At 43.4% G+C, this 17,679-nt stretch overlaps 2 protein-coding genes across 6 annotated transcripts in view; one reads left to right on the forward strand and one right to left on the reverse strand.

The window, feature by feature from the left end:
• The first annotated feature begins 3,298 nt into the window (after window positions 1-3,298).
• The window catches only part of LOC137532046 (Fc receptor-like protein 5), a 238,957-nt gene continuing 224,576 nt past the window's right edge, over window positions 3,299-17,679 (forward strand). For 3 of the 4 annotated variants that reach the window (XR_011023844.1, XM_068252157.1, XM_068252155.1), the window contains exon 1: window positions 16,873-17,045. Coding sequence is in view for 3 of the 4 variants with exons in the window: in XM_068252157.1 (XP_068108258.1) it covers window positions 16,943-17,045 (103 nt within the window). In the remaining variant the exon portion in view is untranslated. Of the gene's footprint in view, window positions 3,337-16,872; window positions 17,046-17,679 lie in introns of those variants that run through there. The other variant, XM_068252154.1, reaches the window with a different exon arrangement.
• On the reverse strand, window positions 3,401-16,770 carry LOC137532047 (low affinity immunoglobulin gamma Fc region receptor III-B-like). Of its 2 annotated transcripts, none has more exons than XM_068252159.1 (6): window positions 16,707-16,770; window positions 13,448-13,468; window positions 10,392-10,652; window positions 8,161-8,418; window positions 5,119-5,379; window positions 3,401-4,009 (listed from the first exon to the last, which is right to left on the reverse strand). In XM_068252159.1, the coding sequence occupies exons 1-6, from the start codon at window positions 16,729-16,731 to the stop codon at window positions 3,702-3,704; spliced, it is 1,134 nt and encodes a 377-aa protein (XP_068108260.1). In that variant the 5' UTR covers window positions 16,732-16,770; the 3' UTR covers window positions 3,401-3,701. The 2 variants fall into 2 exon arrangements, with proteins under 2 accessions (XP_068108260.1, XP_068108259.1); XM_068252158.1 differs by lacking the exon at window positions 16,707-16,770 and adding an exon at window positions 14,933-15,004.

Consider the following 17,679-nt stretch of genomic DNA (forward strand, 5'->3'; position numbering starts at 1 on the left):
AGCTGCTGAAATACGATCTATGCTGTGCTCACCTGTGTTTACAAAGCAAGCTGATTATGACAATGCAGTTTTTAGTACAGAGCTCAGTGGGGAGGAGGTCTGGCAATGCAAACACCATTTTATATACTACTATGTAAAATTCACTGAAATCAAACAGTGGACAGTACAATACATGTGTTATGTAAGGCCTCGTTCACATCACAAACGCGGATGGCCATGCGTGCAGAACGCAACGCATGCGAACCCACGCCATCCGCGTTTGTGTGCGTTGAGCGGCTGATCCCATTACTGAAAAGTGAATGGGACAGCCACGCGTTTTTACAAAAAATGCGTGCAGCATGCGTTCCCGGACCGCACAGGTCTGGAACGCATGCAGTGTGAACATCAGACAGTGCACTCTATGCACTGTCTGATGTCGTGCGTGTCGGCCTCCCGCACGCGTTTCCAAAACGCGGCTGGAAACGCGCGCAGTGTGAACAAGTATTTATCTACTTATGTACAGTATGTGTTGTTTTTTTCCTGGGATAGTATGGCTGTCCCTGCTGCTTAAATAAAAAGTGAAGTTTAAATGGCACGATTTTTTTCACCAAATACGATCTTTCGATGCGATTTTTACGATCAAATTTTATAGAAAATTTGCAGTTTAAGAAGGCAATCGATAAGGAATGATTCTTTCGTCGAATCCTAAATAGGATAAAGTCGATCTCAAAGCTGGATTTTATGCTCACATTTGAAGTAAGAATCATTCAGTAAATGTAATGTAAACATTCAATAATTGCCTTCCAAATAGTTACTGTTAGAATGTAAGTATACTTGAATTCTAGGCCTCAGGTGCTAAAGTCTAGGAAAGACTTGAGATGCAGGGTCTCGAAGCATGGTTTCTCGGAGAGAAATTATGAAGTAATTTACAAGAAGCATGTTCCTCTTGGGCCGAACGGTTCGCCGGCGAACGTGGTTCGCGCGAACTTAGGTGGTTCGCGTGCGGGTGTCGCACGCGAACGTTTTGCGGCAAAAGTTCGCAAAAAATCGGTTCGCCCCATAATGCACCTGAGGGTCAACTTTGACCCTCTACATCACAGTCAGCAGGCCCAGTGTAGCCAATTAGGCTACACTAGCCCCTGGAGCCCCACCCCCCCTTATATAAGGCAGGCAGCGGCGGCCGTTATGGCCACTCGTGTGCCTGCATTAGTGAGAGTAGGGCGAGCTGCTGCAGTCTCTCATAGGGAAAGATTAGTTAGGCTTAACTTCTTCCTGGCTGCATACCTGTTCTGTTCAGTGAGCCCTTAGCCCACTGCATACCTGTACTGTGATCCTGCCACTGCATACCTGTTCAGTGATCCTGCCACTGCATACCTGTTCATTGATCCTGCCACTGCATACCTGTTCAGTGATCCTGCCAGTGCATACCTGTTCATTGATCCTGCCACTGCATACCTGTTCAGTGATCCTGCCAGTGCATACCTGTTCATTGATCCTGCCACTGCATACCTGTTCAGTGATCCTGCCAGTGCATACCTGTTCATTGATCCTGCCACTGCATACCTGTTCAGTGATCCTGCCAGTGCATACCTGTTCATTGATCCTGCCACTGCATACCTGTTCAGTGATCCTGCCACTGCGTACCTGTTCAGTGATCCTGCCACTGCATACCTGTTCATTGATCCTGCCACTGCATACCTGTTCAGTGAACCCGCCACTGCATACCTGTTCTGTTCAGTGAACAGTTTGGTGTGTCAGTGTGAAGCAGTACCTTAATTACACTACCTGATTGATGTATACACATGCAAGATGTTTTAAAGCACTTTAGGCCTGTCATTTAGCATTCAATGTGATTTCTGCCCTTAAAACGCTGCTTTGCGTCAAATCCAGATTTTTCCCGGGGACTTTTGGCATCTATCCCACTCCGCCATGCCCCCCTCCAGGTGTTAGACCCCTTGAAACATCTTTTCCATCACTTTTGTGGCCAGCATAATTTTTTTTTTTTTTCAAAGTTCGCATCCCCATTGAAGTCTATTGCGGTTCGCGAACTTTAACGCGAACCGAACCTTCCGCGAAAGTTCGCGAACCCGGTTCGCGAACCTAAAATCGGAGGTTCGGCCCAACTCTACTCTAGATTCTAGAAGGGCACATAATGGGTTATTATCAGGTCTAAATGTCCCGACATTCAGACTACGAACAGGTAAACAGAGCAGATATTTTGGAAAACATTGCATTCCGTGCATCTAGGGCATAAAGCACTGGCGCACTAGATGATGAGGTGGGTCACATGCCCATGCCCGCCAATTGTAGGCTTGGGGGTATGGCTCGGGTGATGTCAGAATTTAACTCTTTGATGTTCACATAAAAGTATAGACGGGATGGCAGAGACTTTACTTTGTCTTCTGCATGGTATCCTGCTCTCTACGCTTCCTAGTTAGAATACTAGCTTCCTGTCTGTATGCTGTAAATATATGTGATGTACACAGGACATAGGAAAGACTGTTTATACTCTGAAGAAATCGACATGTAACACAAGATGCCTGATTGCTGAATAAACCCCTTGAAAGGTGAAGGTGGCTGTCTCCGCTGTATCTCCTGTATGCTGTCGCTGTGAGCTGCAACTCTAATGAGTTGCTGGTGCCGGAGTAAAAGGTGTGTTGTGCTGTTGCCAATAGCAACCAGCGTATAGGTTCTTACAGTTACGATTGTTCAAATTGCATCAAAAGATCGCATTTAGTGAAAAAGTATACCGTTAATGAGCACCTTAAAGAGACACTAAAGCGAAAATGATTTGTATGTGTAGTACAGCTAAGAAATAAAACATTAGGAGCAGAGACATAAGTCTAATATTGTTTCCCAGTACAGGAAGAGTTAAGAAACTCCAATTGATATCTATGCAAAAGAGCCATTGAGCTCCACGACTTGCAAAGTTGCAGAGAGCTCTGTTTTCTGAAGCTTATTATCTTAAAGAAAACTTGAACTGAAAATGAAAAGTCAAAATAAGTCATACTTACCTTCCATGTATTCTACTCCTCAGTGTCTTTCTCCTCTCCTGTCCCGCGTCCTGTTTGTTCACTGTGATCAAGGAAATTTTCCGTCCTCCATTTTGAAAATGGCCATTACCCATAACAGCTTTCTGGTCACCACACAGTTAAACTGTAACATCACTCCCACTTGAGCCATAGGGAAACATGGACATTACCTGATGCATCAGTTTTCCTCTCAGCTATAACTGACAGCAACTGATATTTTACTGACAGCAACTGATATATTTCAGATCTGACAAAATGTTGTCAGAACTGGAAGGGATTATTGTCAGAAGAAAATAGTGAGCTTCTGAGAGGAACTGATGGCAAGGTAACTATGTAATGTTCATTTGAAGTTACCTCATGTGTTTATTTTAAATATTTTACTCAGTACAGGTTCTCTTTAAGTGTCAGTCGTATTTTATTTTTCTCTGCAGAGTACAGTTCAAAAGTTCACGAGCCTGCTCTGTGAAATTATTTAGAATGCTGAGTAGTGTGTATACTACAAATATTAGAGAATGATGCAATGTTATTAAAAAAAAAAACGATATAACTAATAATACAAATATAAGAATATTTTCTTTACTACTAATGTTCTAGTAATTATCCGCACTACACAACCAATTCATTATATCATAATTTTCTTTCCGCTTTACTTGTCCTTTAAGTGTTCCCAAGCTGCATGGAAAGCTGTTTTTAGAAGCCACAGATTGGCTTACTCTGCACAAACACACTGGATTCAGCCAAGCGTCTCCTGTACGGTTCCAGCTCTCCATTTGGGTCTGAGGCTTTGAGCTGTAGGAGCTGGGCACATTTGTAGGTCCCGGTCGAGCCGCTATCTGCCCGGGCAATGAACAACTCATTATCGCTGGCCGAGAACTTCACTTCCTGCCCATTCTTGTAGAATGTTGTGTTTGCTGCATTATATTCATTGCTGCTCAGACATCTCAGAGTCAGGGAGTCCCCTTCATACACAATGCTGGGCCTCTGCAGGATGATGCGACCTGCCAGATAAACAAATCAGAGCTTTCATTTAAGCAGGATTATCAGCCACAAAATCAAATTCAATGTACTCACTGCTCAGTGTTTATTATGCAGCCTGCAACCTAACCCTGCATTGCAAGCATGCCAATCTAATCAGAAATGTTTCTGCTGTAATAAATCTTATCTCAGTCAGACTGGCTCTATTTGGTACATTGCCTGTCTTCTCTCCTCCTGCACTCCTGCTCCTCACTGACTGGCTGAGGGCTATATTTAGTATATCTGAGAGCTGCAGCGGGAAGCGTTGCAACTTGCATGTGGCGGCCAGAGGAGATCTTCAATCAAAGTAGCAACATTAGAAAATATTGGCATGGGACTGTTTCCAAGGATATCGGAGTGGGAACTTTTTTTGAAGGTATTTATTGTTAACTACAAACATTAAAGGACTTTTCTCGTTATTGTGTTTGTATTTCCTTTTAACTCTTTATGGAAATGGGTTTGGGTACTCTGTACACCTATACTCATTTCTCCTGGGGAGGGGGCTGGCATGGGGGTCCTCTTCTTAAAGAAGACTCCCAGATGCCACCATGAAACTGCCGCCCCCCCGCCCGGCGTCATCAGCTCCCACCTCCTCCTGGGGGACGGGAAGTGGGGAAGAGCCCCTTGTTCACGAACTGGACAAGGGCTCTGGGGAGAGGGGGAGGCTTGGCCGCCCTCTCCTGGTATGACAGGTTTTGGACTAGCCCATCACTTCTTGGGGTATTCTCAAGTTTTTCTTTATTTTTAAAAGCACTTAGTGCACGGCAGTTGCTCAGTCCAACTTCCAGAATAGTGTGCAAACAGGTAGGAGGGATTGCCTGCATCTTTGTATAGATCCTTCCCAGGGAGTGCTTTTTTGTAAAGAATAAATAAAATACTGAGAATCCCCCAAGAAGAGATTGACTGGTCAAAAACCTGTCAGTTCCATCAGATGTCTACTTGCTACTGTTATTGACAGCAACATAGGAGAAAAGTAATTTATGGCTCATTTTAGTCTGGAAGAAACATACTCCTTATTTGTATGTGTTTACATGCATTTTACATTTTACAATTTTTCATGATAGTGGTCCTTTAAATCAGGTAGAAAACTCACCTCTATTGACTTGAAGCATGAGTGGATCACTGACGCCGCTGGCACTGGTCCGGCACTGGTAATAGCCGTTGTCGTTTCTCCAGTGAGCTGATTGGATGGTGAAACTCCGCTGATGAATATCGATGAGTTTGTCATCTCTGTACCAGTAATAGGTTTCCTGCTCTGGCGTGAAGGTTCCCCCATTACATGTGATAGTCACAGAGTCCCCCACTAATATGTTCCTCCAGTTGGGGGTGAAGCTCACCACAGGTCTAACAGGATCTGCGATACGCAAGATACAATACAATACAATATTTGTAAAGCACTTTTCTCCCATAGGGCTCAAAGTACATAGATATGTCTCAGATCAATGCAGGGCAGGGCCGCATTTAAGCCTAAGTCACATAGGTTAGATAAACTGGGTTTATTTAGTCTGGAGAAAAGACGCCTTAGAGGGGATCATATTAACATGTATAAATACATCAGAGGGCAATATAAAGCTTGGCAGATAAGCTTTTTGTCCCTAGGCCTTCTCATATGACTAGAGGACATGATCTGCGCATGGAGGAAAAACGGTTTAGCCATTTATTTAGGAAAGGGTTCTTTACAGTAAGAGTGATTAAGATGTGGAATGCATTGCCACAGGAAGTCGTTATGGCAAACTCTATACCTGCATTTAAAGGGGGCTTAGATGCTTTCCTTCCGTTGAAAGACATCCATGGCTATAATTACTAGGTAATGCCCAGTGGTGTTGATCCAGGGATTTTATCTGATTGCCATCTGGAGTCGGGAAGGAATTTTTTCCCTTTTGGGGCTAATTGGACCATGCCTTGTAAGGGTTTTTCACCTTCCTCTGGATCAACAGGGATATGTGAGGGAGCAGGCTGGTGTTGTATTTTGTTCTCTGGTTGAACTCGATGGACGTATGTCTTTTTCAACCAAAATAACTATGTATAAATATGTATGGCCTAGGGCATTACAGGATCAAGGGTGGTTGAGCAGCATGCTATACTGGGGGGGGGGGGGGTCACCTGGTTACATATACTTGAGGGAGGGGGGTCTATCTAAGGAGGGGGGGTTCATCTGGCTTCTTATAATAGAGGGGAGGGGATATCAGGCTACCTATACTGGAGGGAGAGGGGTCATCAGGCTATCTATACGGAAGAAGGGGGGGTCATCTGGCTTCTTATAATAGAGGGACGGGGGAGGGGATATCAGGCTACCTATACTGGAGGGAAGGGGGGGTCAACAGGCAATCTACACTGGAGGAGGGTTATCTGGCCACCTATATGGGGGAGAAGAGTCGACTGGCTATCTATACTAGAGGAAAGGGTTGTGGAGATAGCTATACTGGAGGGAGGAAGAAGGGTGCTCTGGTTACCTATACTGGAGGGCAGGGGTCATCTGGCTACCTATACTGAAGCAGGCCGGCTGCTGACAGTGGACTAGGGCAGTAAAGTGTTCAAATCCGGCCCTGAGGCTGGACTGTGTTACAGGGATATAGTCAGGTGTTTCATAAATGCCAGACTAAACGGGTGGCTTTTCAGTTTGGACTTAAATGCTTAAAGGGATGGAGATGTCCTGACTGGGTGTGGCAGGGAGTTCCAAAGTGTAGGGGCAGCATGACAGAAGGCTCTGTCTCCAAAGGTTTTGAGGTGGACTCTGGGCTCTCTCTGCTGCCTGTGGTCACACCTGAAGTCATTAGACTTCACTTGAATTCCGAATTGGTGTCCATCTGGACTTGAAAGCCCATCGCTGCAGGTAACTAGATGCAGTCCCCCAGTATAGGTAGCCACATGCCCCCCCCCCCCCCCAGTAAAGGTAGTTAGATGTACCCATCCATCACAGCCCCCCCCCCCCCCTCCACCCCCGTGAAGGTTGCTTCCAGCATAGCTTGCCCCCTTCCACCAGTATAGGGAGCCAGATGGTCCCTAAGTATAGGTAGCCAGGCGTAGTCCCCCAGTATAGGTGGCCAGATGCCCTCCCCCCAGTTTGGGTAGCTAGATGTACCCAGCCCTCCCAGTATAGGTAGCCCCCAGTATAGGTAGCCCCCTTCCATCAGTATAGGAAGCCAGATGTTCCCTAAGTATAGGCAGCCAGGCTTAGCCCCCCCAAGTATAAGTAGCTATATGTATTCCCACTCAGGCATAGGTGCCCCCTCCTCCCCAGTATAGGTAGCCAGGTGACCCCTCCCCTTAGTATAGTATAGGGAGGAGAGGAATGGACAATACACAGAGGTATGTGGAGTCGGCATGAACATACCTCTGTCCATACTCCAGGTATACTTTAAGAATAGATAGATAGATAGATAGATAGATAGATAGATAGATAGATAGATAGATAGATAGATAGATAGATAGATAGATAGATGGTTTGGAACTAGGGATGGTCGGAAATGCCAATTTCCGTTTCCGCGGTAAATCCGCATTCCGCCATTGCCAATTACCGATTCCGCTTACCAATGCGGAATTTCCGCCGGAAATTGCGGAAATTCCGCCCACCTTTAACATCGATTTTCTAAAAAACTGTAAGGTCTTTTTGAAAACTTTTTTTTTGCATCGTGTTCACAAGATTCTGTTTAATAAACCCTGAACATTTGGTGTTTTTAGGACTTACGGGGGCTTTGCTATTAACCGCTAAAATCTGCGGATTTTTACTGTAATGTAAAATGCAGAAAATAGGCAGATGCAGATTTTCTGCATGTTACATTACAGTAAAAATCTGCCGACTTTAGTGGTTAATAGCAAAGCCCCGTAAGTCCTAGAAACACCAAATTTTCAGGGTTTATTAAACTGAATCTTGTGAACAAGATGCAAAAAAAGTTTTCAAAAAGACCTTATAGTTTTGAGAAAATCGATGGTAAAGTCGGCAGACATTTCCGCAATTTCCGGCGGAAATCCGCCTACCGCACTTGCACTACCGATTTCCGCATTCCGATGTGGAAATGTAATTTCCGATCGGAATTTTCGGAAATTGCATTTCCCCGGAATCTGAATGAGCATCCCTATTTGGAACTACAGTACTACTTCATTACTATTAAAGATCTAACAAACCATAACTTACCCCTCACGTAGACATAGGCTTCAGAAGATCTGATAACAGGGTCATTGAATCGTATAATTTTGGTACAGTTGTATATTCCTGTAGCACTTCTGTCCACTTTATCAATATGAAGCTCAGAATCATTGACAGAGAATTGTATCACTTGGCCATCCTTGTAGAAGGTTGTGTTTGTCCCGTTGTATAATGGTGCGCTGTGACACCTCAGAGTCAGGGGGCTGCCTTCATACACATTGGGTGGTTTTTGCAAAAGCACCCATGCTGAAAAATATTCACACATAACATCACAATCTATACTTTACACCAATCCACCAACATCAGTATCTGGAGAGTACACACTGAAGATACCAACTATTCATACAGCGATATGGAAAATGTTGGCGCTATATACAGGTAAATAGCAAATAATAATAATTCATACCTCTACTGCAGAGTTTTTTAAATATTTATGTCTCCACCACAAACACCATCTCTTACTAATCTCTGTTACTGGCTGAATACCTGGTATTTATTTGTTTATTGTTAGCTCCGCCCAGTTTGTGAGATTTGGGGTCCTTGACATCAATAATGTGAAATTGGAAGCAGTTGAAACTTTCCTAAAATCAATTAAACAAATGCAATTGGCCGTTTGTGGCTCTGCCCCCTTTTCAGAATTTGAACCCCAGACACCAAGTGATCAACTGTAGCAGGTTTGAGGCCTCTGCCATTGACAATGTAAGAATGGCAGCAGTTTAAATATTCCCCTTGAAAATCAATAGGTAAATTTTGATTGGCTATTGTAGGCTCCACCCACTTTCCTGAATTTTAATCTCAGTCACCCAGTGACCAACTGTGGCAAGTTTGGGAACCCTGCTATTTACAGTGTATGAATAGCTGCAGTTTGCAATGTCCCATTGAAAATGAATTGCTGAAATTTGATTGACTGTTTTATGCTCCGCCCACTTTTCCTGAATTTTTCACCATGGTCACCGAGTGACCAACTGTGCCAAGTTTGGAGACACTGGCTTTATTGCTGTGAGAATGGCAGCCTTTTACATTTTTTCCATTGACATGAATGGGCAAAATCTGATTGGCTGCTTGTGGCTCTACCCAGATAAACAGGGGAGAGGCACGAGACCCCCAGAACATATCATCCCAGGTAGTAAGGGATCTGTACACCAAGTTTCGTTCAAATCGGTCAAGGCGTTTTCGAGGGATCGCGGCAGATACACACATGCACACACACACATACACACATACATACACATAAACGCACGCGCACACACACACGTCCGATTTTATATATATATATATATATATATATATATATATATATATATATATATATATATATATATATATATTTAATTCACAGGAACATCAGACATATAAAGTCACACCCTATTACATACAGCAGTATTTAAACAGATATTATTAACCACTTCACCACTGAGGGGTTTTACCCCCTGAGCACCAGAGCAATTTTCACCTTTCAGCGCTCCTTCCATTCATTCGTCTATAACTTTATCATTACTTATCGCAATGAAATGAACTATATCTTGTTTTTTCCGCCACCAATTAGGCTTTCTTTAGGTGGGACATTATGCTAAGAATTATTTTACTCTAAATGTGTTTTAATGGGAAAATAGGAAAAATCTGGGAAAAAAATTAATTATTTTTCAGTTTTCGGCCATTATAGTTTTTAAATAATGCATGCTACTGTAAATAAAACCCATGAAATGTATTTGCCCTTTTGTCCCGGTTATAAAACCGTTTAAATTATGTCCCTATCACAATGTTTGGCACCAATATTTTATTTGGAAATAAAGGTGCATTTTTTCAGTTTTGCATCCATCCCTAATTACAAGCCCATAGTTTATAAAGTACAGTGTTATACCCTCTTGACATAAATATTTAAAAAGTTCAGTCCCTAAGGTAACTATTTATGTATTTTTTTTAATTGTACATGTTTTAATTTTTTTTAATTAAATTAAATTTTTAATTAATTAAGTCTCCGCCCCAGAGGATCTTAGATTCCGAAAACACAATTATTCAAGCAGCTAACGTCAGGCAGCTTTGAATAAATAAAAGGACTACAGTGTTTGTTTGTGAGAGGAAATCCAGGAAAGCCCAGGTATGAATGGTAATTGAACCAGGACTCTGGCACCAGAGGATTGGAACACTAAGCTGTGAACAAGCTCATTTCTTGGCTACTTTTAGCTACAATGTAGACACGACTGTGATGGATTACTTACTCAGGCTAATATGCAGCTTGAGAGGGTCACTGACATCACTGGTGTTGGTTCGGCATTGATAATCTCCTCCATGAAACACAGCTGAAGCTGACTCGATGGTGATGTTCTGCTGGTGGAAGTCCATCAATCGCTCATCTCTGTACCAAATAAATGTCTCATTCTCTTGAGCAGGAGAGCCCAAGTCGCATGAGATGGTCAACGAGTCTCCGAGTACAATATGCCTCCACTCAGGAGTGAAGGTCACTACAGGTCGGATGATAGCTACAACGCAGAACAACATGAACAACATTAAAAGGGCAGAAGAAGAATACTGCACTCCTATCAGTATTGACAACAGTCCGATGTTATAGAGTGACAAACCCTGAAACAACTGGATGACGCCAATCCTAATATAGATCCAGTAAGTATAAATCGGCATCTCCTTGGTTAATCGTTAAACTTTATTGTGATGAGTGAGAATGCCAACGTTTCAAAACTTCCCAGGGTCTCTTTATCAAGGCGTGATGTTTCAATAGGTCAGGAACATGGATGACGTGAATTCACCTCTGAATATTGGCTCAAGAGCAGTGTGTTTGGTCCAAGTGGTGCTGCCACTTGGTGAACTCAACACATCCATGCTCTTCTTCACCTATTGGAACTCTTTTTGGCAGCCCACCAGATTTTGTTAAGAAGAGCATACCCTGATGAAGAGACTCTGCGAGGTCTCAAAATATTGGCCTTCTTACTCATCACAATCAAAGATGTAACAATTAAACAAGGAGGTACGTGCTTATACTTCATGGACCAGAAAAAAAAAGGTTCCCTACTCACATGGGTAGTGTGCAAAATTACAAAGCCACATAGGTAAAAAAAACACAGAGGGCCAGTGTAGGATAAAATTCATTAAAAACAGTTTAAAAGGGAGGAACAGGTGGACTTGCCTCCAGGTAGTAGGACACTGGGGCCAATATGCAATTCCCTTTTTCTCCTGAGATTTCTTCTAGGTGATATTTTCACACTTTGAGCCTGATTCACAAAGCGGTGCTAACAGTTAGCACGCTGGTGAAAAGCCCTTTATCACGCCTAAACTCAGTTTAGGCATGATAAGTTTAGGTGTGATAAGTTTAGGTGTGATAAGTTTAGGCATGATAAGTTTAGGTGTGATAAGTTTAGGCATGATAAGTTTAAGCACCAACTGCGTTAGCACCGCAGTGCACAGCTGATCAAAAGTTTTGCGCTAGCAAAGTCTGGTGCACTTCGCATAGAGTTTAATGGCGCTGCTTTGCGTGCGGGACTTTGCACGCTATCTACACTTATCTAAACTTAGCATGCCTAAACTTATCACACCTAAACTTATCACACCTAAACTTATCACGCCTAAACTGGCTTTTCACCAGTGTGGTGCAAAGGTTATCATGCCTAAAGTCTTTTAGGCGTGATAACTGAGTTATCACCGCTTTGTGAATCAGGCCCTTTGCCATAAAATGCCTTTTAACCTCCTTGCCGGTTATCCCGAGCTCAGCTCGGGGTAACCTGCGCAGGAGGATATCTCAGGCCCCGCTGGGCCGATTTGCATAATTTTTTTTTTGTTACAAGCAGCTAGCACTTTGCTAGCTGCTTGTAACTTCCGCTCGCCGCCGCTCGCCACCGATCCGCCGCAATCCGCTGCGCCGAGTCGCTCCCCCCCGCCCCAGAGCCCTGCGCTGCCTGGCCAATCAGTGCCAGGCAGCGTTGAGGGGCGGATCGGGATTCCCTATGACGTCCCGACGTCCATGACGTCGGTGACGTCATCCCGCCCCGTCGCCATGGCGACCGGGGAAGCCCTGCAGGAAATCCCGTTCTCAACGGGATTCCCTGCATACTCTGATCACCGAAGGCGATCGGAGTGGGTGGGGGGATGCCGCCGCTTAGCGGCTATCATGTAGCGAGCCCTTGGCTCGCTACATGATTTAAAAAAAAAAAAAATTAAAAAAATGTGCGGCGCTGCCTCCTTGCCGGATTTTTTAGACCGGCAAGGAGGTTAAAGGACACCCGAGGTGAAAATAAACTAGTGAAATAAACGATTGTATCTATCTTCCTTCTCCTAAAAATTACTTTTTAAGATATTCCACAGTTTTATTTCATGTTTAAATCTACTTTTTAAGTTTTAACTGTTTTATTGTTTTTGCTCAATGACACATTCATTGAAGTGTGCCAGAGCTAAAATCTATGAAATATTGACCCTTTGTATCTCTTTCCTGCTCTCAGAAGTCATTTTCTGTTAGGAAAGTGTTTTATAGTTGGAATTTCTTATCAGGGAGGGTCACACTGCAGTCACTTCCTGTCTTAGACAGGACAGAGTCAGCCACTTATATACCTGATATTTAACTCTTTCAGACAGAGAAAGAAAAAAAGGAACACAGCCTAGTTATTTGTGTGCTAGGCACTGTACATACCCATGTCTATCTCATCATGTCACATGTCACCTTGGGTATCCTTCAAGCCACCAGCAAGCAAGAAAAATACTCAAAATAATTTTATGACCTTGCCACCTGCCCAGGAGGTCAGTACATCTGGAAGGGTTAAAGGTTCCAGGTGCCGATTGGTAGCAAAGGTAGAAAATTGAATTTATTAATTTATTATAATAAGTGTTCAAAATAAGTTTACTCACAAAAATATAAATAAAATATATAACCATGATTTATGAATATTTCCTGGGTTGTGGCCTATTTTTAAATCCTCAGAGCGTGATACAAAATAATACACCCTTTTCAGGCACAGTAGCATGCAGGAGGAGGAGTGACAGCATGAGCCCCGCCCCCTCTCAGAAGGTGACGCCGGTAACGTGGTGCTGCAATGCTGCAAGATGCTGAGGCCCTCCCCACAGTCACATGACCAGTCTATTTACACGTAAGTAAGTTAATACTATTTATCTATTTGCATGGCGTGAGGGTGCAGATAAAGTTTTTATTCTATTTTTTTATTTCTGCAGGGCAGTGTTTGCTTTCAGCTATTGCTGTGCTTTGTTACTGTGTGTGCAATCCAAGAGGCTTTGCAAACTGATCAACCATCAACTCAACCATCAACTTTCTACTTACCCAATCCTGATGTTGCCAGAGCTGGGAAAGAGAAGAGAGAAAACACAATCAGGTCCTCTAGGTTTCCATCATTAATTCTAAAGCAACATTTGCAGATAACCCCCTTCTATCGATGCCTTCTCCAAACCGCCCCCCCCCTACCCCAACTGATGCCTACCCTTAACCAAACCCCTCAACCCATGCCTAACCCTAACTGACTCCCCCCCAACCGATGCCTAACACTAACCAACCTCCCAGCCCATGCCTAATCCTAACCAACCCCCAACCAATGCCCAACCCTAACTGACCCCCCACAAAAACCATGCCTATCCCTAACAGAACTCCTGAACTGATGTCTAACCCTAACCAACAGCCAACCGATGCCTAACCCTAACCAACACCAACCCCCCCTCCCCCCCCCCCCGAAAAAATGCCTATCGCTATGCCTTATGCCTAACCGATCCCGCAACTATGGCCTAACCCTAACCAACCCCACCCCCCAAAACAATGCCTATCCCTAGCCAAATTTCTGAACCAATGTTTAACCCTAATCGTCCCCGTCACTATCCCTGCCAATAGCCACACCATCTTTACACGCTAAATAGCCAGTTTGTACCCGGCTATATCTGGCATATTATAGCTTCCCCAAGATGAACAGACAACAATCTACAGTCTCAACTTCACCCACTTCCCAGTTCCAGGTTATTTTAAAGTGGTCTGAAACTCTGACATAACATTTAACAAAAATGTGTTTTCCTACTTTTTATTACTCATACAGTTATCAAATTTGCTTTTGTGCACAAGTAATATTGTCTGTTTACAAATTACAAGTTTCCAAAGTGTTGTTTATCTTGCCCTGAAAGCTGCCATTGCATTTTATACCAGCTGTGTTTTGTGATATATTAAAATCTTGTAGTGTGCTGTTCAGAACTGTGTGTGTGTGAGAACTTCTGAGAGAGTGTTTTCAGTTGTTTATACACCAATGTAACAACGTTGGAATGTAACCAAAGACACTGTTATCTCCAGTCTGGTTGTGGATTTGAAGCTGAATAGCCTTTGCATAGCAGGACAAAGTGCTGTGTTTAACCATTTCAGTGATGTTCTGCTACAATTTTTTTCTGGGATAGTAGCTTTAAAGCTGTAAGGAATCTTTTGGAGCAAAGTAGAAATGCTGACTTTCAGACCACTTTAAAAATTAATGTAAAGAGATGGGGCACTTACAGGGCATACATGAAAAAAAGGCTCCTGGTAAAAGGGTGCAGGGGATTGGTGCTAGTAGTATATCGCAGAAGAGCAAGGCCGGCCGAATTACCGGGGGGATTAGAAGACAACAGAGCGACTGGAGAAGACGTTGAGGAAGCTCACACACCTCATGGGGCTGGAGCAAGTCCCAGGTGAGTATGAATATACCCTGTAGTCCCATCTCAGATACACTTTAAGTCACAAAAAGTTACTTGAGGTGTGTGAGACAGACAAAGAAAAACAAACACGAACATTTGTACTTACAGGCCAAAACCACGAGAGCCAAAGTAAACATGATGGCAGGTGGAGGATATTCTATCTGGACTATAAAGGAGATGTTATAACCTTTATAATATATTTGGCTGTCACTTCCTGTTAGGAAACTGGTCTGTCTTTCTTTGTTTCCTGAGTTTCAAAAGCCTCAGCGTTTGCTAATATTTCCCGGATCTGTCTTCACAAATTGCAGCATACTAAACTTCAGTTTCTACATACTACATTTTAAAAACAGTGAACTTAGTTTTCAAGGATCTGCCAAGATATAGGTACATTCATGAGAAAAACAAAGTATGCTTTCATTCATTTCTTAGTCCAAATCCACACGCTCAGTCGCCTTAAACTGACATTGAAGGGAAAATAAACTTCTGATATAAAGAATGGTATATGTGGTACGGATAATTGATAGAACCTTAGTAGCAAAGAAAATAGTCTCATTTTTATTGTCAGATATATCGCTTTCTTTTATAACATTACATCATTCTATCATGTCTGCAATTAAAAGTCACACTCTCTATTTTAAACTATAAAACAAGCAGAGCGTTTCAACTTTCCTGCAGTCAAAAAAAAAAAAGTATCTAAATCTATCTCTGACTGTTTCTTTGATGTATAAGTGTTCCAGAAAACAGCGCTGTAGCCGAGCAACTTGTTGGGTGGGAGAGCTCAGAGAAGCCCTTTTGCATAGATAGCAACTGACGTTTCTTAACTCTTCCTGTACTGGAAACAATATGTAGGGGCGGTTGGCCCATGATGCCAGATGACGCAGGTTTATCAGGCAGCATAGACTCTGGAGCGGCATAGGAAGACAGCAATGACATGCAGACATTTCCAATGACAAGTAGATATAGTAATAGTAATGATGGGCAGATATTACCAATGACAAGCAGATAATAGCAATGATGGGCAGACAGCAATGACAAGCAGATATTTCTAATGACAAGCAGATAATAGAAATGATAGGCAGACAGCAATGACATGCAGATATTACCAATGACAAGCAGATAATAGCAATGATAGGCAGACAGCAGTGACATGCAGATATTACCAATGACAGGCAGATGATAGCAATGACATGCAGATATTACCAATGACATGCAGATATTACCAATGACAAGCAGATTATAGCAATGATAGGCAGACATCAATGACATGCAGATATTACCAATGACAAGCAGATGATAGCAATGACAGCCAGACAGCAATGACATGCAGATATTACCAGTGACAAGCAGATAATAGCATGATGGGCAGACAGCAATGACATGCAGATATTACCAATGACAAGCAGATAATAGCAATGATGGGCAGACAGCAATGACATGCAGATATTACCAATGACAAGCAGATGATAGCAATGATGGGCAGACACAGCAATGACATGAAGATATTACCAATGACAAGCGGATAATAGCAATGATAGACAGACAACAATGACATGCAGATATTACCAATATTAAGCAGATGCTAGCAATGATGGACAGACAGTAATGACATGCAGTTATTACCAATGCCAAGCAGATAACAGCAATGATAGGCAGACAACAATGACATGCAGATATTACCAATGAAAAGTAGATGATAGCAATGATAGGCAGACAGCAACGACCTGCAGATTATACCAGGGAAGGACCGGTCAGGGGACAGGGAGGTACGCACCCCAAAGTAGCCCAGTTGTCTAATACATTGTAAATTTGGGGTCTGGTAGCAGAAAGGTAGATTGATCTGTGTGTGGCTGTCCTTCTACACTCCTGTATGGTGTACCAACCCTTTCTCCCTTTTGGGGGGTTCATCTTGGTTCTGATTGTCTCGCACGTGACACGGCCACAATCCTCTGGACCACTCCCACATATAATAATAAAAGTGGCAGTGAGAGGTAAATAATACCAATAATACAGTACGCAGTGTTTATAATCTGGCAGTACAATGAGTGAGTGGGCGGAAGGGAGACAGAGAATTCTCATAGAGCACTGAGAATTAATCAGAGTTTTACTGCAACAGGATATGGAAACCCGTCACAGAGGAATCGAAGGATACTTTCACTGTTGTTTCCGCGGCTGGAGTGAGATGGGTGTCTTGTCTGAACTTGTGTTCCTGATTATAGCATGTGAGTATAATTTAATCTGATATTCCTTCATCTCGGCTTCTATCCAGCCTCTTCTCAGAACTCTCAGGGGAACATTTCATTTTGTGCAGTTTGTAGAACAAACATTCCCCTGGCACATTCACATTATGATGAGATCTGTCTCTTGGTCGATCTGCCCATACATTACCTGATCTATGGAGACCCTAAAGGGGCCCATACACCTAACGATTTTCCTGCCGATATACAGCAGATTTGATCACTGTGATAGAATCTGCTGTGAAATCGTTGCGCAAACGCTGACAGAAAGATCGATTTCCGTCCGAAATCAATCATTCCCGTCGATCCGTCTGTGCGGAAGATTTTGCTCGATCGCCGGCGGGTCGGGAGTGCGTCCATAGCGGCGTTCGAATGCCCGATGACCGATGCTAGCGGCAATACATTACCTGTTCCGCCGCCGCGAGTCCCCTGGTCTCCGCTGTCTTCTTCTCGGGTTCCAGCTGGCTTCACTTCCTGTCCCGGACTTCCTCTACTGTTTAAACTTCCCCGGACAGGAAGTGAAGCCAGCCGGAACACGGAGCCCAGCGGAGAAGAAGACAGCGGGGACAGAGGGGGTCTCGCGCCGGCCGGATCAGGTAATGTATAGCTGGCGGGGGGC

This window comes from Hyperolius riggenbachi, chromosome 9 (genome assembly GCF_040937935.1).
Source record: "Hyperolius riggenbachi isolate aHypRig1 chromosome 9, aHypRig1.pri, whole genome shotgun sequence".
Taxonomy (NCBI): domain Eukaryota; kingdom Metazoa; phylum Chordata; class Amphibia; order Anura; family Hyperoliidae; genus Hyperolius; species Hyperolius riggenbachi.

Bases quoted from the DNA above. Each gene is read 5' to 3' on its own strand.
- LOC137532047 (XM_068252158.1), bottom strand. From the start codon at position 14,963: ATGTTTACTTTGGCTCTCGTGGTTTTGGCCT. The intron at 10,653-13,447 runs GTAAGTAGAAAG...TCTGCGTTGTAG, and splicing joins TCTGGCAACATCAGGATTGG to CTATCATCCGACCTGTAGTG. The intron at 4,010-5,118 runs GTGAGTTTTCTA...TTTATCTGGCAG, and splicing joins CATGCTTCAAGTCAATAGAG to GTCGCATCATCCTGCAGAGG.